The sequence below is a fragment of the Phalangium opilio genome, unplaced genomic scaffold, assembly GCF_054372755.1.
Source record: "Phalangium opilio isolate 3A_F unplaced genomic scaffold, DU_Popi_V2 ptg000025l_1, whole genome shotgun sequence".
Taxonomy (NCBI): Eukaryota; Metazoa; Arthropoda; class Arachnida; order Opiliones; family Phalangiidae; genus Phalangium; species Phalangium opilio.
The window spans coordinates 661,154-680,831 of NW_028324156.1; the positions used below are offsets into that span (position 1 = coordinate 661,154).

General features: G+C 36.6%; 6 protein-coding genes across 8 annotated transcripts; 3 read left to right on the top strand and 3 right to left on the bottom strand.

Moving 5' to 3' along the window:
• Positions 1–1,137: 1,137 nt before the first annotated feature.
• LOC149691594 (mitochondrial import receptor subunit TOM20 homolog) lies at positions 1,138–2,414 on the top strand. The gene is made up of 4 exons (XM_089868987.1): positions 1,138–1,539; positions 1,725–1,777; positions 1,881–1,962; positions 2,040–2,414. Exons 1-4 carry the CDS (start codon positions 1,416–1,418, stop codon positions 2,243–2,245), a joined length of 465 nt encoding a protein of 154 aa, XP_089725113.1. The 5' UTR covers positions 1,138–1,415; the 3' UTR covers positions 2,246–2,414.
• A 128-nt stretch (positions 2,415–2,542) lies between these two features.
• On the bottom strand, positions 2,543–6,712 carry LOC149691595 (equilibrative nucleoside transporter 1-like). Of its 2 annotated transcripts, XM_089868964.1 has the most exons (13): positions 6,413–6,712; positions 5,769–5,849; positions 5,605–5,686; positions 5,285–5,537; positions 5,164–5,214; positions 4,866–5,098; positions 4,772–4,805; positions 4,634–4,713; positions 4,381–4,419; positions 4,232–4,301; positions 4,086–4,171; positions 3,820–4,019; positions 2,543–2,665 (listed from the first exon to the last, which is right to left on the bottom strand). In XM_089868964.1, exons 2-13 carry the CDS (start codon positions 5,798–5,800, stop codon positions 2,554–2,556), a joined length of 1,272 nt encoding a protein of 423 aa, XP_089725090.1. In that variant the 5' UTR covers positions 5,801–5,849; positions 6,413–6,712; the 3' UTR covers positions 2,543–2,553. The 2 variants fall into 2 exon arrangements, with proteins under 2 accessions (XP_089725090.1, XP_089725089.1); XM_089868963.1 differs by having other exon boundaries at positions 5,605–6,712.
• Positions 6,713–6,845: 133 nt separating this feature from the next.
• On the top strand, positions 6,846–8,235 carry LOC149691596 (large ribosomal subunit protein uL30-like). Its single transcript, XM_089868980.1, has 5 exons — positions 6,846–6,980; positions 7,255–7,363; positions 7,429–7,595; positions 7,663–7,800; positions 7,868–8,235. The coding sequence occupies exons 1-5, from the start codon at positions 6,967–6,969 to the stop codon at positions 8,184–8,186; spliced, it is 747 nt and encodes a 248-aa protein (XP_089725106.1). The 5' UTR covers positions 6,846–6,966; the 3' UTR covers positions 8,187–8,235.
• A 32-nt stretch (positions 8,236–8,267) lies between these two features.
• On the bottom strand, positions 8,268–9,908 carry mTerf3 (mitochondrial transcription termination factor 3). Its single transcript, XM_089868978.1, has 3 exons — positions 9,074–9,908; positions 8,779–8,869; positions 8,268–8,561 (listed from the first exon to the last, which is right to left on the bottom strand). The coding sequence occupies exons 1-3, from the start codon at positions 9,737–9,739 to the stop codon at positions 8,284–8,286; spliced, it is 1,035 nt and encodes a 344-aa protein (XP_089725104.1). The 5' UTR covers positions 9,740–9,908; the 3' UTR covers positions 8,268–8,283.
• Positions 9,909–10,336: 428 nt separating this feature from the next.
• On the bottom strand, positions 10,337–14,273 carry LOC149691598 (UDP-glucose 4-epimerase-like). Its single transcript, XM_089868972.1, has 8 exons — positions 14,071–14,273; positions 12,599–12,742; positions 12,424–12,539; positions 11,570–11,683; positions 11,316–11,492; positions 11,041–11,221; positions 10,686–10,964; positions 10,337–10,616 (listed from the first exon to the last, which is right to left on the bottom strand). Exons 2-8 carry the CDS (start codon positions 12,732–12,734, stop codon positions 10,474–10,476), a joined length of 1,146 nt encoding a protein of 381 aa, XP_089725098.1. The 5' UTR covers positions 12,735–12,742; positions 14,071–14,273; the 3' UTR covers positions 10,337–10,473.
• A 149-nt stretch (positions 14,274–14,422) lies between these two features.
• Drp1 (dynamin related protein 1) lies at positions 14,423–19,362 on the top strand. 2 transcript variants are annotated; one of them, XM_089868956.1, is made up of 10 exons: positions 14,423–14,645; positions 14,821–15,087; positions 15,150–15,236; positions 15,294–15,710; positions 15,777–16,103; positions 16,169–16,612; positions 16,930–17,118; positions 17,852–17,909; positions 17,990–18,201; positions 18,292–19,362. In XM_089868956.1, exons 1-10 carry the CDS (start codon positions 14,544–14,546, stop codon positions 18,346–18,348), a joined length of 2,160 nt encoding a protein of 719 aa, XP_089725082.1. In that variant the 5' UTR covers positions 14,423–14,543; the 3' UTR covers positions 18,349–19,362. The 2 variants fall into 2 exon arrangements, with proteins under 2 accessions (XP_089725082.1, XP_089725081.1); XM_089868955.1 differs by having other exon boundaries at positions 14,427–14,645; positions 16,930–17,148.
• Positions 19,363–19,678: the final 316 nt, after the last annotated feature.

Consider the following 19,678-nt stretch of genomic DNA (forward strand, 5'->3'; position numbering starts at 1 on the left):
GAATGACAATCGTGATTTGAATGACAATCGTGATTTGACTGACAATCGTGATTTGACTGACAATCGTGATTTGACTGACAATCGTGATTTGACTGACAATCGTGATTTGAATGACAATCGTGATTTGAATGGGTCATTTGAATGACAATCGTGATTCGAATGACCCATTCAAATCACCCTACTCATTCAAATTAAATATCTACATAGTCATTCAAATCGTCCTAATCAAAAATTTCAACCCAATAATCCTAATCAAAAATTTCAACCCAATAATCCTAATCAAAAATTTCAACCCAATAATCCTAATCAAAAATTTCAACCCAATAATCCTAATCAAAAATTTCAACCCAATAATCCTAATCAAAAATTTCAACCCAATAATCCTAATCAAAAATTTCAACCCAATAATCCTAATCAAAAATTCCAACCCAATAATCCTAATCAAAAATTTCAACCCAATAATCCTAATCAAAAATTTCAACCCAATAATCCTAATCAAAAATTTCAACCCAATAATCCTAATCAAAAATTTCAACCCAATAATCCTAATCAAAAATTTCAACCCAATAATCCTAATCAAAAATTTCAACCCAATAATCCTAATCAAAAATTTCAACCCAATAATCCTAATCAAAAATTTCAACCCAATAATCCTAATCAACAATTTCAACCCAATCAACAGTCGTTCAAATATCCCATATCAACAAAGTCATCACGATAATCCTAATCATTGTTGCCATCCAAATAACCCTAATCTCAGATAGGGGTTATTAATCTGAGCCCTAATCAACAAAGTCAAAAATTCAAATCAATGAAGCCATTCAGAGCGACGAAGTCATTCAAATAATCTAAATCAACAAGAAAATTCAAATCAACGAGGTCATTAAAATAATTAAAATTATCATTGCCATCGAAATAAACAAGGTCATTCAAATCATCTAAATAAACAAAGTCATTCAAATCATCTTAATGAACAATAAGGCTTCTCATGTTGTACGCTATAACGCTAAGTGACGACTCCCTCGTTAGAGATTCTTTCTTATTCAAACACCCCCATCTAGTAGATTTTCTTAGTAAACATTTCATGTTAAAACAAGACTTCACTCGCTCGCTAAAAAATCCCTAGCTCAAAGCCTTTCAAACTGAGTGAGAGTCATAACATTAATAGGTTATTCTCATTCTTCTATAAAGAGTGAACAAATATTTTCTCTACTCTCTCACTCTCTGGTAATGAAGGAAATCGGAAGCGCGCGCCCACTTTCCCTCGCGGAGTGAGATTTTCAAATTCCCGTGATTTCACTCTCAGTTTGTGAGTGAGAGTGAGAAGGGTCAGTTAATAGAATTATCATTCATAGAGTGAGAGTGACAAGCATTTCAGAAGTTCGCGAATTTGCCCACCATTGGTTGTGGCGGCCATGCTTTCTAAGACGGCAATTAGCGTTGCGGCTGGTGTTTGTGGGACCATGTTTCTCGGTTATTGCGTTTATTTTGACAGAAAAAGAAGAAGCGATCCATTATTCAAACAAAAGTTGAAAGAACGTAAGTTTCCCGCATTTTTTACTGAAGGATAATCAAATTTGTCGTTAAGCCTTGGCTAGTTCAAATTTTGTTTGTTGAGTCTTTGATCATTTCCGAAAATTTCTTACATTATTTCTAGATAATAAATTTATTTGTGTTATTATTAAGATAATTATGATTAATTAATTACTTAATATTTGGCGTAGGTCGAGCCAAAGCTAGACAACAGAAAGAACGCTCAAAACAAGGTGGTACTAGGGTAAGTAAAGTTAACCTTATGCTTGTGATATTGCATTTGCAATTGCAGTCTTTATAGAATACAGATTCTTGAGTCTTTGTTTTAAAAATTAAAATATTTATAGTTACCAGATGTTAAAGATTACGAAGCAGTTCAAAAATTCTTCATTCAAGAAGTTCAAATTGGTGAAGAGTTACTTGGACAAGGTAACGTTACATTAACTTCTCTTACTATTTGAGTTTCTTTTCAATTGCTTATTTAATATTTATTTGTATGAAAAAAGGGGATATTGAGAATGGAATTGAACATTTGACGAACGCGGTTGCCGTTTGTGGTCAACCCCATCAATTGCTGCAAGTTTTGCAACAAACTCTACCTCCTCAAGTGTTCCATCTTCTCTTGCAAAAACTACCCTCTGTTAGTCAACGTCTCGCGAGTTCATCCGCCGGTGGGGCGGAAGCTTCTCTAGTAGAAGACGATCTCGAGTAGATGTATGCTAACGGGGGATCAGTCGCCTTGCAACTTATAAAAAAGAGTATTTAAAGAAAAAAAATAAAGTCAATAATAGAACGTTTTTTGAACACGCTGATGTCATTGATTAGAAATTCATTGTTAATCATTTTGAATGAACAAAAAATTAAATTTTGTTTTAATATTATTATAATTTTTCTGTACAAAGAAACGGTTGGTAGAAAAAAATACTTCGATAAAAAAACACATTTTCTTTAAAATATTTATTTGGTTAAAAGAATCGTCTATATATTAGATTTTTTTCTAAGGGAATGGGTCTTCATTCTTCAAAGGAGCTTGACAACACCGTAACTGGTGACAGAACCCAACATGAGACCCGTTCCCAGACAGAAAGCTAATATTGAACCAGCTATCTCTTGATATTGCACTTCAACCATTCTGAAAAAGAGATGGAGAATTTGGGATTAACAAACAGGGTTGTTATAGGTTAAGGGAAACCTGGTTAAATTAAAGTCCAGGAGTTCAAAAATAGGTCAAAAAGGTCCGAGGACTGATGGGAACTTAAATATAGGCCAATAATGTCAAGGGGCGCAGAGGATGGGGATTTAAAAATAGGCCAATAATGTCAAGGAGGATGGATGGGGATTTAAAAATAGACCAATAAGGTCACAGGGGGGTAGGATGGGGATTTAAAAATAGACCAATAAGGTCAAGGGGCGCGGAGGATGGGGATTTAAAAATAGACCAATAAGGTCAAAGGGGGAAGGGTGGGGATTTAAAAATAGACCAATAAGGCCAAGGGGAAGGATGGGGATTTAAAACTAGACCAATAAGGTCACAGGGGGTAGGAAGGGAATTTAAAGATAGACCAATAAGGTCAAGGGGCGCGGAGGATGGGAATTTAAAAATAGACCAATAAGGTCAAGGGGCGCGAAGGATGGTTGTTTAAAAATAGACCAATAATGTCAAGGAGGAGGGAAGGGAATTTAAAAATAGACCAATAAGGTTAAGGGGCGCGGAGGATGGGGTTTTAAAAATAGACCATGAAGGTCAGGGGGCGGGAAGGACGGGGCTTTAAAAATAGACCAATAAGGTCAAGGGGGAAGGATTGGAGTTTAAAAATAGACCAATAAGGCCAAGGGGAAGGATGGGTACTTAAAAATAGGCCAATAAGGTGAGGGGTGGGGGGTTGGGGCTTTAAAAATAGACCAATAAGGTCAAGGGGCGGGAAGGATGGTGCTTTAAAAATAGACCATAAAGGTCAGGGGGCGGGAAGGATGAGAGTTTAAAAATAGACCAATAAGGTCAAGGGGCGGAAAGGAAGGGGCTTTAAAAATAGACCAATAAGGTCAAGGGGGAAGGATGGGAGTTTAAAAATAGACCAATAAGGTCAAGGGGGAAGGATGGGAGTTTAAAAATAGACCAATAAGGCCAAGGGGAAGGATGGGTACTTAAAAATAGGCCAATAAGGTGAGGGGGGTTGGGAATTTAAAAATAGAACAATGAGGTGTAGAAGGATGGGAATTTGAAAATAGGCCAGGAAATTCGAATCTGAAAGTTACTTCTGGTCATATGAAATGGGTGGTACTTACTTGGGTCCGTTGGTCATGGCGATGGAAAAGAGGTATCCATTGGAAATGGCAAATAATATGATGAAAATGACAAAGCTATAATCACTGTCAAAGACAACGGGCATCAAGTGTCTCGGGTGGGCATTGCACAACATCAACAGTGGGATGAAGGCCACTCTCAGTAGAGATAGACACAAAAGAAGGCCACTCCTCTTCTTGGGCTGAAACATTCAAAATTATTCTCCAGTTTTATTATTTATTAAACTCGCGCGAGTTATTTTAATTACCAATGGAAATAATTCGGCCAGTACTCGTCCCACAACGTCAAATATGTTAAAGGGTAGGAAACAGGCAACAGGGGCGAATAGACGTCCTGAAAAATGTCAGGGCTTTCTCACTACTGTACTTCAAAACTGTTTGGGGAATGTCTTACCCGCGATGGGGGAAGTGGAGTTCATGGCGCTGACCAAAACCACTACTGCTGGGAAAGCCGTCAAGGTCACCTACCAATAATACCAATCGCGATTAAATTTAAGCTCCATCCATTTCAATTAATAATTTGTTAATATAAATTTACGTTACCCAAAATATGACAACAGTCGTCAACTCAAAGATCCATATCTGAAATCAATTCAATAAATTTTTTCGTCCAAATAGGAATGGTACTTAAAGGGTCTAACCGGCGCTGTTGGGGTGAAGTCCGCCCTTAGTTCAGGGGGAAAACACCCAGCTCTTTGGCCATAAGAAATGGCGGGTAAGCAATATGCTAACCAACAGTTTGACCCCCCTTCACCCTAACAGCTCCGGCCAGCCCCTTTAAGTACTTGACTCTTACTTTTTTGATTATTTGTAGTAAGGGCACCTTAGTGTCAAAACCTTGCCCTTCGCCATCCGCTTTAATCAGGCGTTGTTCCCCTGAAATGAACTGGTCGGAATTAAGTTCCCAGGTCAACTTTTGTTTGTTGTTACCTACCAACTTGAGTTGACATGTAGTACTTATAAAAGGGCTGCAAGAAAAGAGGCACTTAGTATCGAGTACTTAAAACTTGAATGTCCTATCTTCGTACCGTTTTCTTCATGATCATAAAGGCCACGAATGTAAGGATCATAGTGGCGATGGCGCACAGGAAGTAAGCCAATGCGCTAGCTTGTTCCGATGTGTCCCCGACTAGGGTTAGAATTTGAACGACGGAAGCGAAAACCCCTCCCGCCGCTTGTCCGTACACGTTTGACGTCATGTACTTTTGGGGTAAAGCCCCCGAAATTCCCATTCCTCCTCCTTGTAAAAAAGCCGCTACCACTAAGGGGGACAAAATGTTTATGTCAATGGTAATTTGACTTTGGTAGGGTAGACTCGGTACGCACCATTTATAAAGGCCACCGAGGACAGAGTTGCTGCCAAGAACGCGTTCTGATCTAAAAATAGTGGTGCTATTTTACTCGAACGTTCAATTAAGGTAGCCTTAATTGGGTACGTGGTACTTACGGTAATCAGTGTCGACGTATACTAAGGCCGCTGTGACGCAAAACAACGCGAGACATATCACCAATGGAATGGCCACCCGGATTACGGCCGATATTCTACTACTTAGGGCCGTGTTAACCAGTAGAAAAAAGACGAAAGGAACTTTACTGGCGATGATCAAGTAGCTAGTGAAGGACGCTTGCAAGTCCGACTTGTAATTAGAGTCCACCTCGTACACCGTGCTGTTCATGTCCCGGAATTTGAACATCCAATACTGAAATAAACAATCTTTATAAATAAATAATTCCCCATCTAAGAAAAATAGGTCTAGGGAAACCCACGTCATTGGCCGTGATGAAAAAGTTCCACGGTAATAGGGAGGTGATACCTAATAGAAATACCGTACCGTAGACAAAACGGTACCTGCAATTGATAAAAGAACCGATCGACATTTGTGTTGCGGGTGTAGTACTTAAACTCTCGAATAACTTAAGATTGGTTTTACTTGTCTTTCGGTAAAGCTTCATTTTCGTTCATCTTCCTTTTCTGTCTGTGTAAGTGTGTTGTTCTTGGGACAATAGTCGACCTAAAAAGTGATACTCTACTATTTAACAGAGCTCGTTTCTTTTTTTTCGTTTTTGGGTAGTTAATAAACGAGATTTAATAGTAATTGTCGAAGCTTTTGGTCATGATTCTCGTCAGAGCGACTCGTATGATATAAAAACATAAACGGGATGAAGTAATTAGTTTCGTTTTATCTCGTTCTCGACGCCAAGGTGAGGACACTCGATCAACGCGTACTCGAAATGTATTTCGCGACTGACTTTACAAACAAGCTGAAGCTATAACGTTTCGCCTCTTTTCAAGGTTATTTGCAGCGATAATCAAAGCTGTTTGAAAAAGCGGCCTGGAAATGCAACGAATTTACGGGGTTAAATAAGGCTATATTCGTTCCTTCTAAGGTTGTCTATATCACTGAGGACCAATTAGAATACCACGATACGCGGTTAATTTCGTTTGCATAAATATCTAAAAACGTATTTGATTACTAAAAGATTCTGAGTGGATAGATAATATTTACGGCATAATTAGGCAAATTTTAAAGGTCAAGTTATAGTGGCCCTTGTTGATAATAACTCGTAAACTTACCCTTTTTTGTTCCGGAAGGTTTACCGGATACGGTAGCTTCGATTTACGAGGCTAAAAAGGTCTGACACCCACTTAACTCTTAACAAAATCATTTTCTTATCAAAGGTTAATTTCTAAACCACAAAAGGTATGTATTATAATTTATAGATACAAGCCTTATCTAAACAGAGAGATAAAATCATTTCTTTTTATTCAGGCGACTACCGAATAATTGCTTTCAAGTTTGCAACTTTCCAAAATTATTTAGTAATTGGCTTCATGTTTATTAAAATAATTTCCCAAGGCTAGAGATAGGAATAGTCCTCCAAATTATTGATTTTCGATTCTTATTAGTTTACATTATCGTTTCGCTAAATTATCTCCGCAAATCAAAACAGAAAAGTTTGGTCCTTGAAAAGTGGAGTTCAAAATTCCCGCCTAAAGTCATATGGTGCGCCGTGGCTGTGCGCGAGGGATTTAAAAACCACCCTTTCCCGCCGCAGTGGTTTTTCGCTAAAGCGCACGCGCAGCCGAAGATACTACTTCCGTTTAGAAAAACTCTCGCGTGTAGCAAAATGGCACCGACCGAGTAAGTATCGTTTTTCTGTAATAAATCGGTTTTAATCGTGAAATTTATATTAAACTAAATTTAATTAAGACTGTTATTGTATTAAGTTTTGTTTGAGGAATATAAATTATTATATTTATCGTAAAGTTAAGTGTTTTAAGTTTGACATGAATGTAATAAGGTATCCACGTTTATTAAGCCTCGGCTCCTCACGCGCTTCGCGTAACAGTGTGCTAGGAAATCATTCGGAGTAGATTTGTAACTTTAATTAACTTAATTATAATGAATTTTTCAGAGGAGCCGCGAAGAAATTACCCCAAGTCCCCGAGACTTTGTTGAAGAAGAGGAAACGGCGTGCCGAATTAAAGGCCAAAGCCGCTCAAAGCTCCATCCGAAGGAAGAAGGTAATGTCGTAGGCTTCTATTTTAGTTTTTAATCTAGACGCTAATTAATTAATATGATTAATTAGGAACAAGTATTGAAAAGGAGGGAAATTTTCAAGAGAGCCGAAAGTTATTTGAAAGAATATCGTTCCCAAAAACGTGATTTGATCAGATTGAAGCGTATGGCAAGGAATAAGGGCAACTTTTATGTTCCCGCTGAACCAAAATTGGCTTTTGTCGTTAGGATCAGAGGGTAAGCCTGTTTAACTTCATTCCTAATTTAGTAATTTGGTGTTTTTAATAATAATTATCGCTTATAGTATCAACGGAGTGAGCCCAAAACCACGTAAAGTTCTTCAACTGTTGAGATTGCGTCAAATTAACAATGGAGTCTTTGTCAAACTTAATAAAGCTACGATTAACATGCTTAGAATTGCCGAACCATACATTGCTTGGGGGTCAGTTGATGATAAACTGAATAAATTGTTTTCTAAATAATAATAATATTAATCTTTTTGTTGTTAGATACCCAAACATGAAAACAATTCGCGAATTGGTTTACAAAAGAGGGTTTGGTCGCGTGCAACACCGAAGGGTTGCTTTGAGTGACAATGCCATTATTGAATCGCGTCTAGGAAAATACGGAATTATCTGCGTGGAAGATTTGATTCACGAGATTTATACAGTCGGACCCAACTTTAAGAGAGCCACAAACTTCTTGTGGCACTTTAAGTTGAACAACCCTAAAGCCGGCTGGAGAAAGAAGACTGTCCACTTTGTGGAAGGAGGAGATTTTGGTAACCGAGAGGAACAAATCAACGTTCTTCTTAGAAAAATGATTTAAAAACACCAGGAATAAATAAATATTACTATCAAACTTTTCTGGCTGGAAATTATTGTCTTTATTTATTTATTGACGCGGAAATATTAGGCCTATTATTTTACAAAGTCTTCAAGTATTGGTTAAAGTCTTGAACGGAAGTTTTAGCCACATTTTGACAGAAATTAACGTCATCTCCTGTGCATAAATCCATCAGGGAGACGTAATTGGCTTTGGTTTTGTCGTATTGAGCTCTTCCTAATGTCACTAAGTATTGGTGACGTTGGACTACCAGGAATTTCCTACGTAATAAAGATCCGGGGAAATTTAATATGTCCTCGTGAGCGATGCCAATCTCATTATGGAGATAGTCCAATCGTTCTGTTAATTCTTTACGCGCTAAAAGAGGGGAAATTAAGTTAATTGACTTTAACTTTAATAGAGTGCTGTCAGTTGTGACGTCAGATCCAAGGTTAAACGTCACGAGTCTGCCTTTAGCAATGGGCGCCCATGACAGTTACCGTTTTTTCTTTATGGGAAAACAGCATGGGTGACGTCACACCGACGCTTCTGACAGCACTCTATTGTTTTTTGTTGGTGTTCTAACTATTCTTACAGAGACACCATATTTTTGGTAATTTTAGGAGAAGTTCTTTGGCTTCAAATGGTTTAAAACCCAATTCTTCTTTCACCGTAAAACTAATCTCCTATATGATCATAAAGGTTCGTAATTTATTAATTTTAAAATTAACTTAGTTTTCAGACTAGGAGGATTGATACCATTTACACAAGGAGGCCAGGCTACTTGGTGGACAATGTGCAATACCAAGTAGCCTCTCCTCCTGTTACAAATGGTATCAATACTCCTAGTCTGAAAACTGATGTGTTAAAATTAAAGAAACCTAACGCACTTTTGTTTGCAAGAACTTATTTAGTAATATCTTTGGGTATTTGACAACTACGTGTCTAACTTGGTCACCATTAAGGCCAAACTCTTTTTGAAGGAAACCCAAGGCGGAATCAATTGCTTTAACGGTGTAACTCAAAATAAGGGGAGCTCTTGTAACAATACTGGCAATTTCTTCATTGCTAAACTTTTTGCTTTTAAAGTAAGTTATTCTCTTTTCTAAGTTTTCTATTGTTTGTCCAAATATGAAAGGGTTCTTGGTGATGACTTGCCCAAAGTTGCTGGGATCAACTCCCAAGTCATTTAGGAATATTAAAATGTCCTTAACATCTTTATCAAAGTCTAATTCGGCGTAATATTGTCCCAAGCCCTTCTTCTCGATCTTTCGTAAATCTACTCCGATTTGGATTAGTTTTTGAAGGGTTTGAGATTGATTAGCATAGGCGGCAAGGTTGAAAGATTTGGGTAATGAGGGTGCAATTGTGTCCAAATATTCCCCATCGGGAACAGTGTCAAGAACGTTTCGAAAGTTTCCTTTGTCTATTTTGGCGGTAGGTAATTGCGCTACTGATGGAACTCCCCTTAGATTTCGTTGTTGGATATTTAGACATTTTAATTTTGTTAAATTTGACGCGGAGAATATGAGATTAATAGCAGACCGATTTAACATGGCCGCGCCTTTTAATAATGGACTCGTGATGGATAAATCAAATACCCATGTTTGCAGGCTCAAACAAATTTAAAATGAAATATTATTTTTTTCAAATTTAAATATAATCATAAAATTCTCGTATACTCTCGAAAGAACTTTTAAACTCTGAATAATATGTTTTTTTCGACGTCCTTGGGCTTTTTTAAACTCGTTTCTTGATGTTCCTGACCTTTTTACTTTGTTTCACGTAGTGTTTGAAAGTACATAGCTATTTTGGTATCGCGAGTCTTTAGGCCTAAAACAGTTCCCGCCTTTTTTTTTGAATATTGCGCGGGAAAATTACGCGTTTTTGCCTTGGTAAATTTGGTATCGCGAGTTTCTAGGCCTAAAACAGTTCCCGCCTTTTTTTGAATATTGCGCGGGAAAATTACGCGTTTTTGCCTTGGTAAATTTGGTGTCGCGAGTTTCTAGGCCTAAAACAGTTCCCGCCTTTTTTTTAATATTGCGCGGGAAAGTTACGGGGAACTTTTTGCGTTGGTAAATTTATTTAAAATGGTTTTAGATCACAGAAAATTGTGTTTTATATATAAGAAAGCAAAGAAATAATGCAAAATGTGTTCTCAGTAACCGTTTTTATTTATAAAAATTAACTTAACAAAATTATAATGCAAAAATAATATGAATATTGGAAAAGCGTATTGATTCATAGGAAACAAAAACAAATTACTGCCCAAAATTAATAATTAATTTAATTAATGATGATTGGAAACTCCATTAGTCGGGATATGATTGCCATTCGGGACAAACCCGCAACCATTTCCATTTTCCTTTTGTTGTAAACCTTCAATTCTATATCCAGCTGGGTTTTTAATTAACCACCGCCAAAAATCTTCACCTAAATTTAACACTTACCGTAAATCATTTTCCCAAATCCCTGTAAGTTTATTGAGAAACGACTACTTACACATCTTCTCCAAGTCGTACTTGGCTGTCCACCCTAATTCCTTTTCAGCTAAAGCGCAGTCTCCCCAAATAGCTGGAATATCCCCTACCCTACGATCTACTATTCGATAAGCGACTGATTTTTCGCAAACTTTCTCAAAAGTTTGGATGAGTTGTAGTACAGAGTAACCTTTCCCCGTCCCCAAATTGTAGACTTTATATCTAGGGTTACTTTCTAATTTTTTCAAAGCGGAAACGTGCCCCGAGGCTAAATCCATAACGTGAATGAAGTCTCGTACCCCTTAAATTAGTTACAAAGGCTTAACGTTAAGCCTTTGTTCGTACTTCTTGAAAATAAATAGGCTTAACATTTATACCTGTGCCATCAACAGTGTCGTAATCGCCTCCAAATATGACCAAGTCTGGTTTTTTACCCTGGGCCACTTCCCCAATGTATGGCATCAAGTTTGTAAATGCCCTAGTTGGGTCCTCGCCTAAAATACCAGAATCGTGGGCCCCAACTGGGTTGAAATATCGCAATGATATGATATTCCATTGCTGATAAAGTAGGGGTGGTCAAAAAAGTGTAATTAGGTTAAATCTCCCGCCCTTTTTTAACCCTTGTGTTGCTAAGCCTAAATTGGTCTAATACCTTTTCGGCGCGGCATATATCTTCAAGCATTTGTTCAATGGCGAACTTAGTTCTACCATAAACGTTTGTGACGGCACCAGTCGGGTGCGATTCGTTTATTGGTAGATATTGAGGGTTTCCGTAGACAACGCAGGAACTGCTAAAAACCATATTGTAAATGCCATGTTCCTTCATAACCTACAAAAATAACAAAAAAAAATGGCGGGAATTTGTAGTAGGCTTATTCTTAAATGTTTGGAAATCATTTTACCCACCTCTAATAGATTTATAGTGCTAACAACATTATTTTTGTAGTAGAATAGTGGTTTTTGCATTGATTCACCAACAGCTTTCATAGCGGCGAAATGTATCACGTGATCAATTTTATGCTGAGTCATTAGGGTTAACAAAAATAATCATTATATCATGGATAAAGAATGCGCGTGAGGAAATTTGTTTTCACGCTATAGAGTGCTGTCAGAAGCGCCGGTGTGACGTCACCCATGCTGTTTTCCCATAAAGAAAAAACGGTAACTGTCATGGCCGCCCATTGCTAAAGGCAGACTCGTGACGTTTAACCTTGGATCTGACGTCACAACTGACAGCACTCTATAGAAAATGCAACTCCCTATCTCGAACGACAGCTTATACTGTATATACTCTGTTACAACATCGGTTGTCAGCACGCGCGCTCACCATATCTACAATATCTGCGAGTTTTTTAGCTCGAGTGCACGGACCTCTAGGCCTTAGTTTCAAATACGTGTAGTAGGCTGTAGGCAATTTATTTTACACGTATTTGAAACTAAGGCCTAGAGGTCCGTGCACTCGAGCTAAAAAACTCGTGGATATTTTAAATCCTGAAGATCCTGAAGTTTATCGTCTCTTGACAGCATGGTCAAAGCTGCGTTACTTAGAGACCTAGGTTCGCGCGTGCTGACAACCGATGTTGTAACAGAGTATATACAGAATAAGCTGTCGTTAGAGATAGGGAGTTGCCTATCCTGTAGAGTGAAAACAAATTTCCTCACGCGCATTCTTTATCCATCGTTACAGGCTTAAAAGTGAAATATATTAAAACTAAAATGCAACTAACTTAGTCCCGTTTTCACAATGCATATTCATTTACCTTATCAAATATTTCAGATATCAATTTTTTATCCAAAAGATCACATTGATAAAATGTAACTTTTTTTCCCGTAATTTTCTCCACTCTTTTTAAACTAGGGGCCTCACCGTCAAAACCTGATAACGGATTATTAAATTAACCTGCCAATTAATTTTAGGTTAATTGAAATAATTACCATGTACGGCATTAATGAAGTTATCAATGACAATTACATCGTAATTAGCGTTTAATAACTCAACAACCGCGTGACTTCCTATGAATCCTGCGCCTCCAGTAACAAAAACAGTCTTATTGTCCTTTGAATCTGACATTTTTTTTTCTATAAAAGTTCATAAAAGTGTTATACTTCCATTTTATGAACTTCTGATAGTAAAAATTCCCCGCCAAATCCCAGATGGTAATTTGAGACACAAAAAAAAGAAAAAAAAAATCCGAAAAAAACATTGAAACAGGATGTAAATATTATATGGGGGCCCTGTTTAACAGAAGTAACACAATATTGACAAGTAAGACTGAAGAAAAAATTTAAAACAATTCATTTCCAGGAGTTTTTATTATTTTAGTCACACCATAAGTTTATAAGATATGTTCTATATAAGTATGACACTTCGTAATGCTAGAGAATTACTTAGAGTTAGTTCGAGAACGACAAGCGAGAATTGATTAACTACACTCGATTAATTTTGCAGGACTTCCATCTTTCTATAGAGTAGTGTCGGTAGAGAGGGGAGTAGACTGTGTATCCCTCCCTCTAGGCGCGCTTTTGTAAGAGTGGATACTGTACGCGCCTGTTAGGGGGGATGACACTGGGCTAAGAGATAGAAGGGTATGACGTTTGCATACGTAGAAGTGACATTTACTCTATTTAGTCCGAATTACTAAGCCTTTGATAGCGCCAAAAGCAGGCGTCACTTTACCATAATCTATGACCTACGTCACTTCGTGGCAAACTTATGGAACATATCTTATTAACTTATGGTCACACTTATAGTAAAGTGTATCCTTATGATATCACTGTAGATGTATTTCCGTAGCGTATCTATTGTTTCAGCTGTAAAAGTTTAAGCTAACACACAGGCTATTTATAAAATAGCCCCAAGTATCGAAAATAACCAGTATATCTAGAAGTACGAAACTTTGAACCCCCCCAAAAAGAGTGAATAACCCCTAATTTGAAAATAGATGTTATTTTTTTTTCGTCTTCAAGTTGGGTTCAAGGACATACTTCAAGTACTTTCCCCTGGAACTGTTCATCCCCTACGTGTTTTGACAGTTAAAGCAATATACTGAAGTTTTATTAAAGATTTTAAATGGGACACTATAGAAAAATATTCTCACAAATCTGGTTATGATTCTACGTATATTTCCGATTTCATAATATAAATCGAGGACGTTTTAATTGTTAAATTAGGGGATGTTGCAACTGGCATACTTATGAAGGTTGCTTAAAATATTACGTATTTATGTCTATATAGGGGTTTAATGTAATTTTATGCAAATTTATTAACTTTCCAACTAAAAACGTCAAGTTTTGGTCTTAAAATGCAAAAATCTCGACTGATCATATCAAAAATTACAAAAATACTTCGACAAGATAATATATAACTAAAAATCTACCTTAATTAAATTAATTATCTGCAAACTTACGTGTTAAAGATGAATTTCCAAGAGGCACTTAGAGCTTCCGCGGAATCTTCCTCCCGAAAGAAAGTTAAAATTGACTTTACTGATGGAGAGAGCGTGTAGTGACGAAACGAGAAAAGTACGTTTCAAAACTGGTTTCCCTATAATTACAGGGATCTTTCATAAAGCCGCTTTAATTCCTTTCATAAATTTTATTCAAAGTTAGTTCCGCGGTGCTATATTTATGAATGACACAATGGAAGTAGTTGAACGCTTTCTTTGAACAAAATTTCCATCGAAAAATCCCTTTCATTTCAGGATCAGCCAATCAAATTGCCAGCGCGGGATTTCAGTTTGAATTTCGCGCGAAAAGTTGTTATTATTACGTCACAAGAGTCGGCTTCTCTTTGATTTTCCCTTACGTCAGTTGAACTCGCGCCCTTTTGTGCTTAAGAATAGGGAACGCTAATCGTTCGATTTCAACAAATTTTGGCCTAATGGAGGCCTTAATCCCGGTAATTAATAAGCTTCAAGATGTGTTTAACACGATTGGAACTGATGCCATACAATTACCGCAAATTGTCGTCGTTGGATCGCAGGTAAATTAACCCTATTTACGAAATTTCAGTTTGACCTTACAAAGGCTTAGGAAATTGTCGGTGTAATTTTCAATTTTCACGGTCATTCTTGGTTCTTTTTTCCTCATTATTTTTGTATTATTTCTAATTAAAACGTTCGTGTTACGAATTTAAACTATCGCTTTATTGGTTGTAGAGCTCGGGTAAAAGTTCAGTACTCGAAAGTTTAGTTGGAAAAGATTTTTTGCCTCGGGGAGCGGGAATTGTAACAAGACGGCCCTTGATACTTCAGTTAGTTTACGTTGGTAAAGATGATCAAACTCATCGATCTGCCGAGGAAGGGACAATGGGTTTAGAAGAATGGGGAAAATTTCTACACACCAAGAACAAAATATTCACAAATTTTAATGAAATCAGACAAGAGATTGAAGGTGAAACTGATAGAATGAGTGGAGCTAATAAGGTACAATAACAACCAATTTTTAACTGATAATATGGCAATTAAACGCCGTTATTGTTTAACAGGGTATATGCCCAGAACCGATAAACTTAAAAATATATTCGTCACATGTTGTAAATTTAACTCTTGTTGATTTACCAGGAATAACCAAAGTAACGTAACTTTCTTATATTATAGGCCTATATAATAGTTTTATTATTAACATTCAGGTGCCAGTTGGTGATCAACCGGAAGATATAGAAAACCAGATTAAGGATCTCCTTATAAAATACATAGCCAACCCCAATTCAATAATTTTATCAGTAACAGCTGCTAATACAGATTTTGCCACTTCGGAATCGTTAAAACTAGCGCGTGAAGTAGATCCTGATGGGCGTAGAACATTAGCCGTCATAACTAAACTGGATTTGATGGATGCTGGAACTGATGCCATGGATGTTCTTTGCGGTAGAGTTATTCCTGTCAAATTGGGAATAATTGGAGTTGTCAATCGTTCCCAACAAGACATAAATAACAAAAAATCAATAGAAGATTGCCTAAAAGATGAAGGATTATTCCTACAACGTAAATATCCGGCTTTAGCAACCCGTAATGGAACACCGTATCTAGCCAAAACCCTTAACAGAGTAATTAATTTAATTATTAGTACTTAAGGTTTATGTTTTACAAATAAACTGGGATTTGTTTTTCAGCTTTTGATGCATCACATCAGAGATTGTTTGCCTGATCTGAAAACTCGCGTTAATGTTATGATATCTCAGTTTCATTCTTTACTCAGTTCTTACGGCGACAGTGTCGAAGATCAAGGTCAAACTTTGTTGCAAATAATCACAAAATTTGCATCAGCTTATTGCTGCACCATCGAAGGAACCGCTAGAAACATTGAAACGACTGAATTATGCGGAGGAGCCAGAATTTGTTACATTTTTCATGAAACTTTTGGAAGAACATTGGATTCCATCCATCCTTTAGCCGGATTAACCACCTTGGATATTTTAACCGCTATAAGAAATGCCACCGTAAGTGAAGAAGATACTTTAGTTCGCGTTGGGAGTGGGTGGAAAAATAAGAAAATTCTTTCTAGGGTCCGAGACCCGCTTTATTTGTACCGGAAGTTTCCTTTGAACTTCTTGTTAAAAGACAAATACGTCGTTTGGAAGAACCCAGTTTACGTTGCGTTGAATTAGTTCACGAAGAAATGCAGAGAATCATTCAACATTGCGGTACCGAAGTTCAACAAGAACTATTAAGGTTTCCTAAGCTGCACGACAGAATCGTGGATGTTGTTACTCACTTATTGAGAAGAAGGTTGCCTCCCACAAACTCTATGGTGGAAAACCTAGTAGCCATTGAACTTTCTTACATAAATACCAAACATCCTGATTTTCACGACACGGCTCTAATCAGTACTCAGTTGAAACAAGCTGAACCAAAGACAAAACCCAAAGTTGACAATGGTCCTATGCCGCCACCTCCGTCTAATATCAATGTTGAAAAGAATGAAGTTCCTGAAAAAGTAATTAACAAGGTGTGGTTTTTGATTTGTACAAATGACTTTATATATTTTTTTTAATTGGTATTTTAAATTTAATTAGCCTTATTCCTGATCAGCGCCACCTACCCATAGCGGTGACTTTGAGAACTACTGTAAGCGGCAAGCCAATCAGATGTTGCTAAAATCTGGTGACGTCATTTTTGGTAAGACCCGAGAGTGCCAGTCAGTGACGTCACCAGATTTTAGCGACATCTGATTGGCTTGCCGCTTACAGTAGTTCTCAAAATCGCCGCTATGGGTAGGTGGCGCTGATCAGGAATAAGGCTAATTTATTGATTTTTTTTCTTTAGACTTCTAGCTTGCAACGATTTAGCGGTTTGAGTGGAAGTGACACTAATTTAGCTTCGGGTTGGATCGCTAATTTAATTAGCAATACTAATAACAAAGTCGAACAGAATGGACTTTCAAAAACACCGGAAGAAAACGTACTACAACAACAGCATCATCAAAATGGAATCCTGAATAAAGTTCAAAGTCCGGTAAAACCAGTCAATCTATTACCCGAAGTGGTGAGTTGTCTTTAGTAGATGTCTTTAATACAAAATCCCTTTTTCCAATTCAATTGGCCTTATTCCTGATCAACGCCACCGAGGCGTAGCGGCGACTTTTGGAACTATAATAATACGGTAGCCAATCAGAGGTGGCGCTTGAGTCGATGGACTCTGATGGAGATCTGTTATTTTCTATGTTTTGTTGATCTGAATAGCCAAGGCTTAACAAGCGATATGGTTTCAAAAGTATTAAAAGTTGATTTTACCTTTCTTATTCTGTCTAATATTATGAAATAAGACTTTCGGAGTAAGTTTTCATTCGATTTTGGTCTATTTGGAGATTATTAGGTTAATATTAATTAGTTAAAACATGCTTTTTGAAGTTGAAGTGGTAATAATCAAAACATAGAAAATAACAGATCTCCATCAGAGTACATCGACTCCAGCGCCACCTGTAATTGGCTACCGTATTATTATAGTTCCAAAAGTCGCCGCTACGCCTCGGTGGCGTTCATCAGGAATAAGGCCAATTCAATCAATTAATCTTCAACTCGTAATTAATATTGCACGGATATTTTCAATTTCAAATTATTTATTAAATTAATATTAACATGATTTTAATTTTACCCAAAAAAAAAACAAAAAAAAAAACATGAAACTAAAGATAAATCAAAATCACTTATTTTTGGCTTTAAAAATTTTTAAACGTATTTTTAAATAGCCCACAAATACTTCGAGAAAACTTTCTCCTAGAGAACAAAGAGACTGCGAAATTATCGGTAAATTAATTAACTAAAATCATGACTAGTTAGTTAATTAATTAATTAATTAACATAGTTTTTATTTTTTATCGAAAAAGAAAAATTGATTCATTCGTACTTCTTGATCATCCGAAAGAGCATCCAGGATTCTGTGCCTAAAGCGATTATGCATTTTCTAGTCAACTTTGTTAAAGATAACCTTCAAAGTGAGCTCGTAACGCATCTCTATAAGCACGATTCCTTCACGGAATTACTTCAGGAATCGGAACACATTGCTATTAGACGCAGAGAAGCCTCGGAAATGTTAAAAGTATGTGTTTTAATACTTATAACTCTCGTAACTCTGATTAACAAAAATTCCGCGAGCTTTTATGAATGGAATTATTAATTTGTATTCCAGGCTTTACAAAGAGCGAGTCAAATCATTGGTGAAATTCGTGAAACTCATATGTGGTAACTTTTACTATAGTTAGTTTAAAAAAAAATTTCAGTTAAATGATTGAGTAAGTTTAATTTTGGTAATAATTAGAAAAAGTAATGATTATCTGTTTAAAATGAAATCTTACACAATTGAAAGAATGTATTAACGTAGAAAATTTATTGTCAGATTGAGAATCCCCTAAAATCCAGCGATGTATTGTATTTTAATCGCGTCATTTGATTTGGCGGCGGTAAAAAGTGCCATTATTTCATTATCATAAAGAAAATAATGCGCTAAATCTTCGTTGTTAAATATTTAAAACTCAAAAGAAACCGCGCGAAATCTTGTTGAGAACCAAAATTACCAGTAGTTGTTGACATTTCAGAAATTCAGGCCTATTTATCACCTAAGCCTTGGTCAATTCCTTAACTTAAGCCTCGGCTCTCTTGAATGATAACTTTGAAATATGTTAATGCGCGAAATCTTGTTGAGAACCAAAATTAGTTACCAATAGTTGTTGACATTTCAGAAATTCAGGCCTATTTATCACCTAAGCCTTGGTCAATTCCTTAACTTAAGCCTCGGCTCTCTCAAATGATAACTTTGAAATATGTTAATTACTTTTCGGGGGATTCAGATAGGTAGGTCACTCTTGGCAGATAATTAATTTATATTATACTAATAATCCCTATCTTATTTCAAGTTTTAAATTTATCTTTATTCATTGTCTTTCGAAACACTTTAATTATTTCGTGCAAGGCTTAATGTAATAGTGTCAAATTCAAGTTTTCAACTGTGACCCGAATTTAAACTTTTAGATGTTTCACTTTAGCTTGTAATTTAAAATCAGGCTTAGAATCTTTTCCGTGAAGATATATTGGGGGTTCATTAGAGAAGATTGCAAAAACATCGTCAGTTTTATTTTTAGTTACAAGCTTCTCGTATTTAACGAGGAGTTCAAAGTGATAATAATAGTAAATTTTTCGATTTTAGACATTTTTTTTTCTGTTACACACATTTAGTGATGAATAAATTTGTTTTTTGAATATATATTCTTCATTTTTTCTAGTTTTTAATTAACTTGTTATAAAAATTGACAGATGTATCACCCATGTGCGACCATAGATATAGTAAAACTATAAAGGGTCTAGATCCACTTCGCTGGCTTAGGCTTAACGAAAAAAACGTGGAAGGGGCAACGAGCAGACAGCCGCTATTTTCTGGGGGTAGCCGTATAAAACGCCATCTATCGGGAACTTTCGAAACTAAATTAAGGGATGAGCTTAGAGTAGTGGCACTCTATGTTAACCCCCTATAGGGCATAATAAGTCAAAGGCTCGGAGATGCCATTACTCCATTTTATACG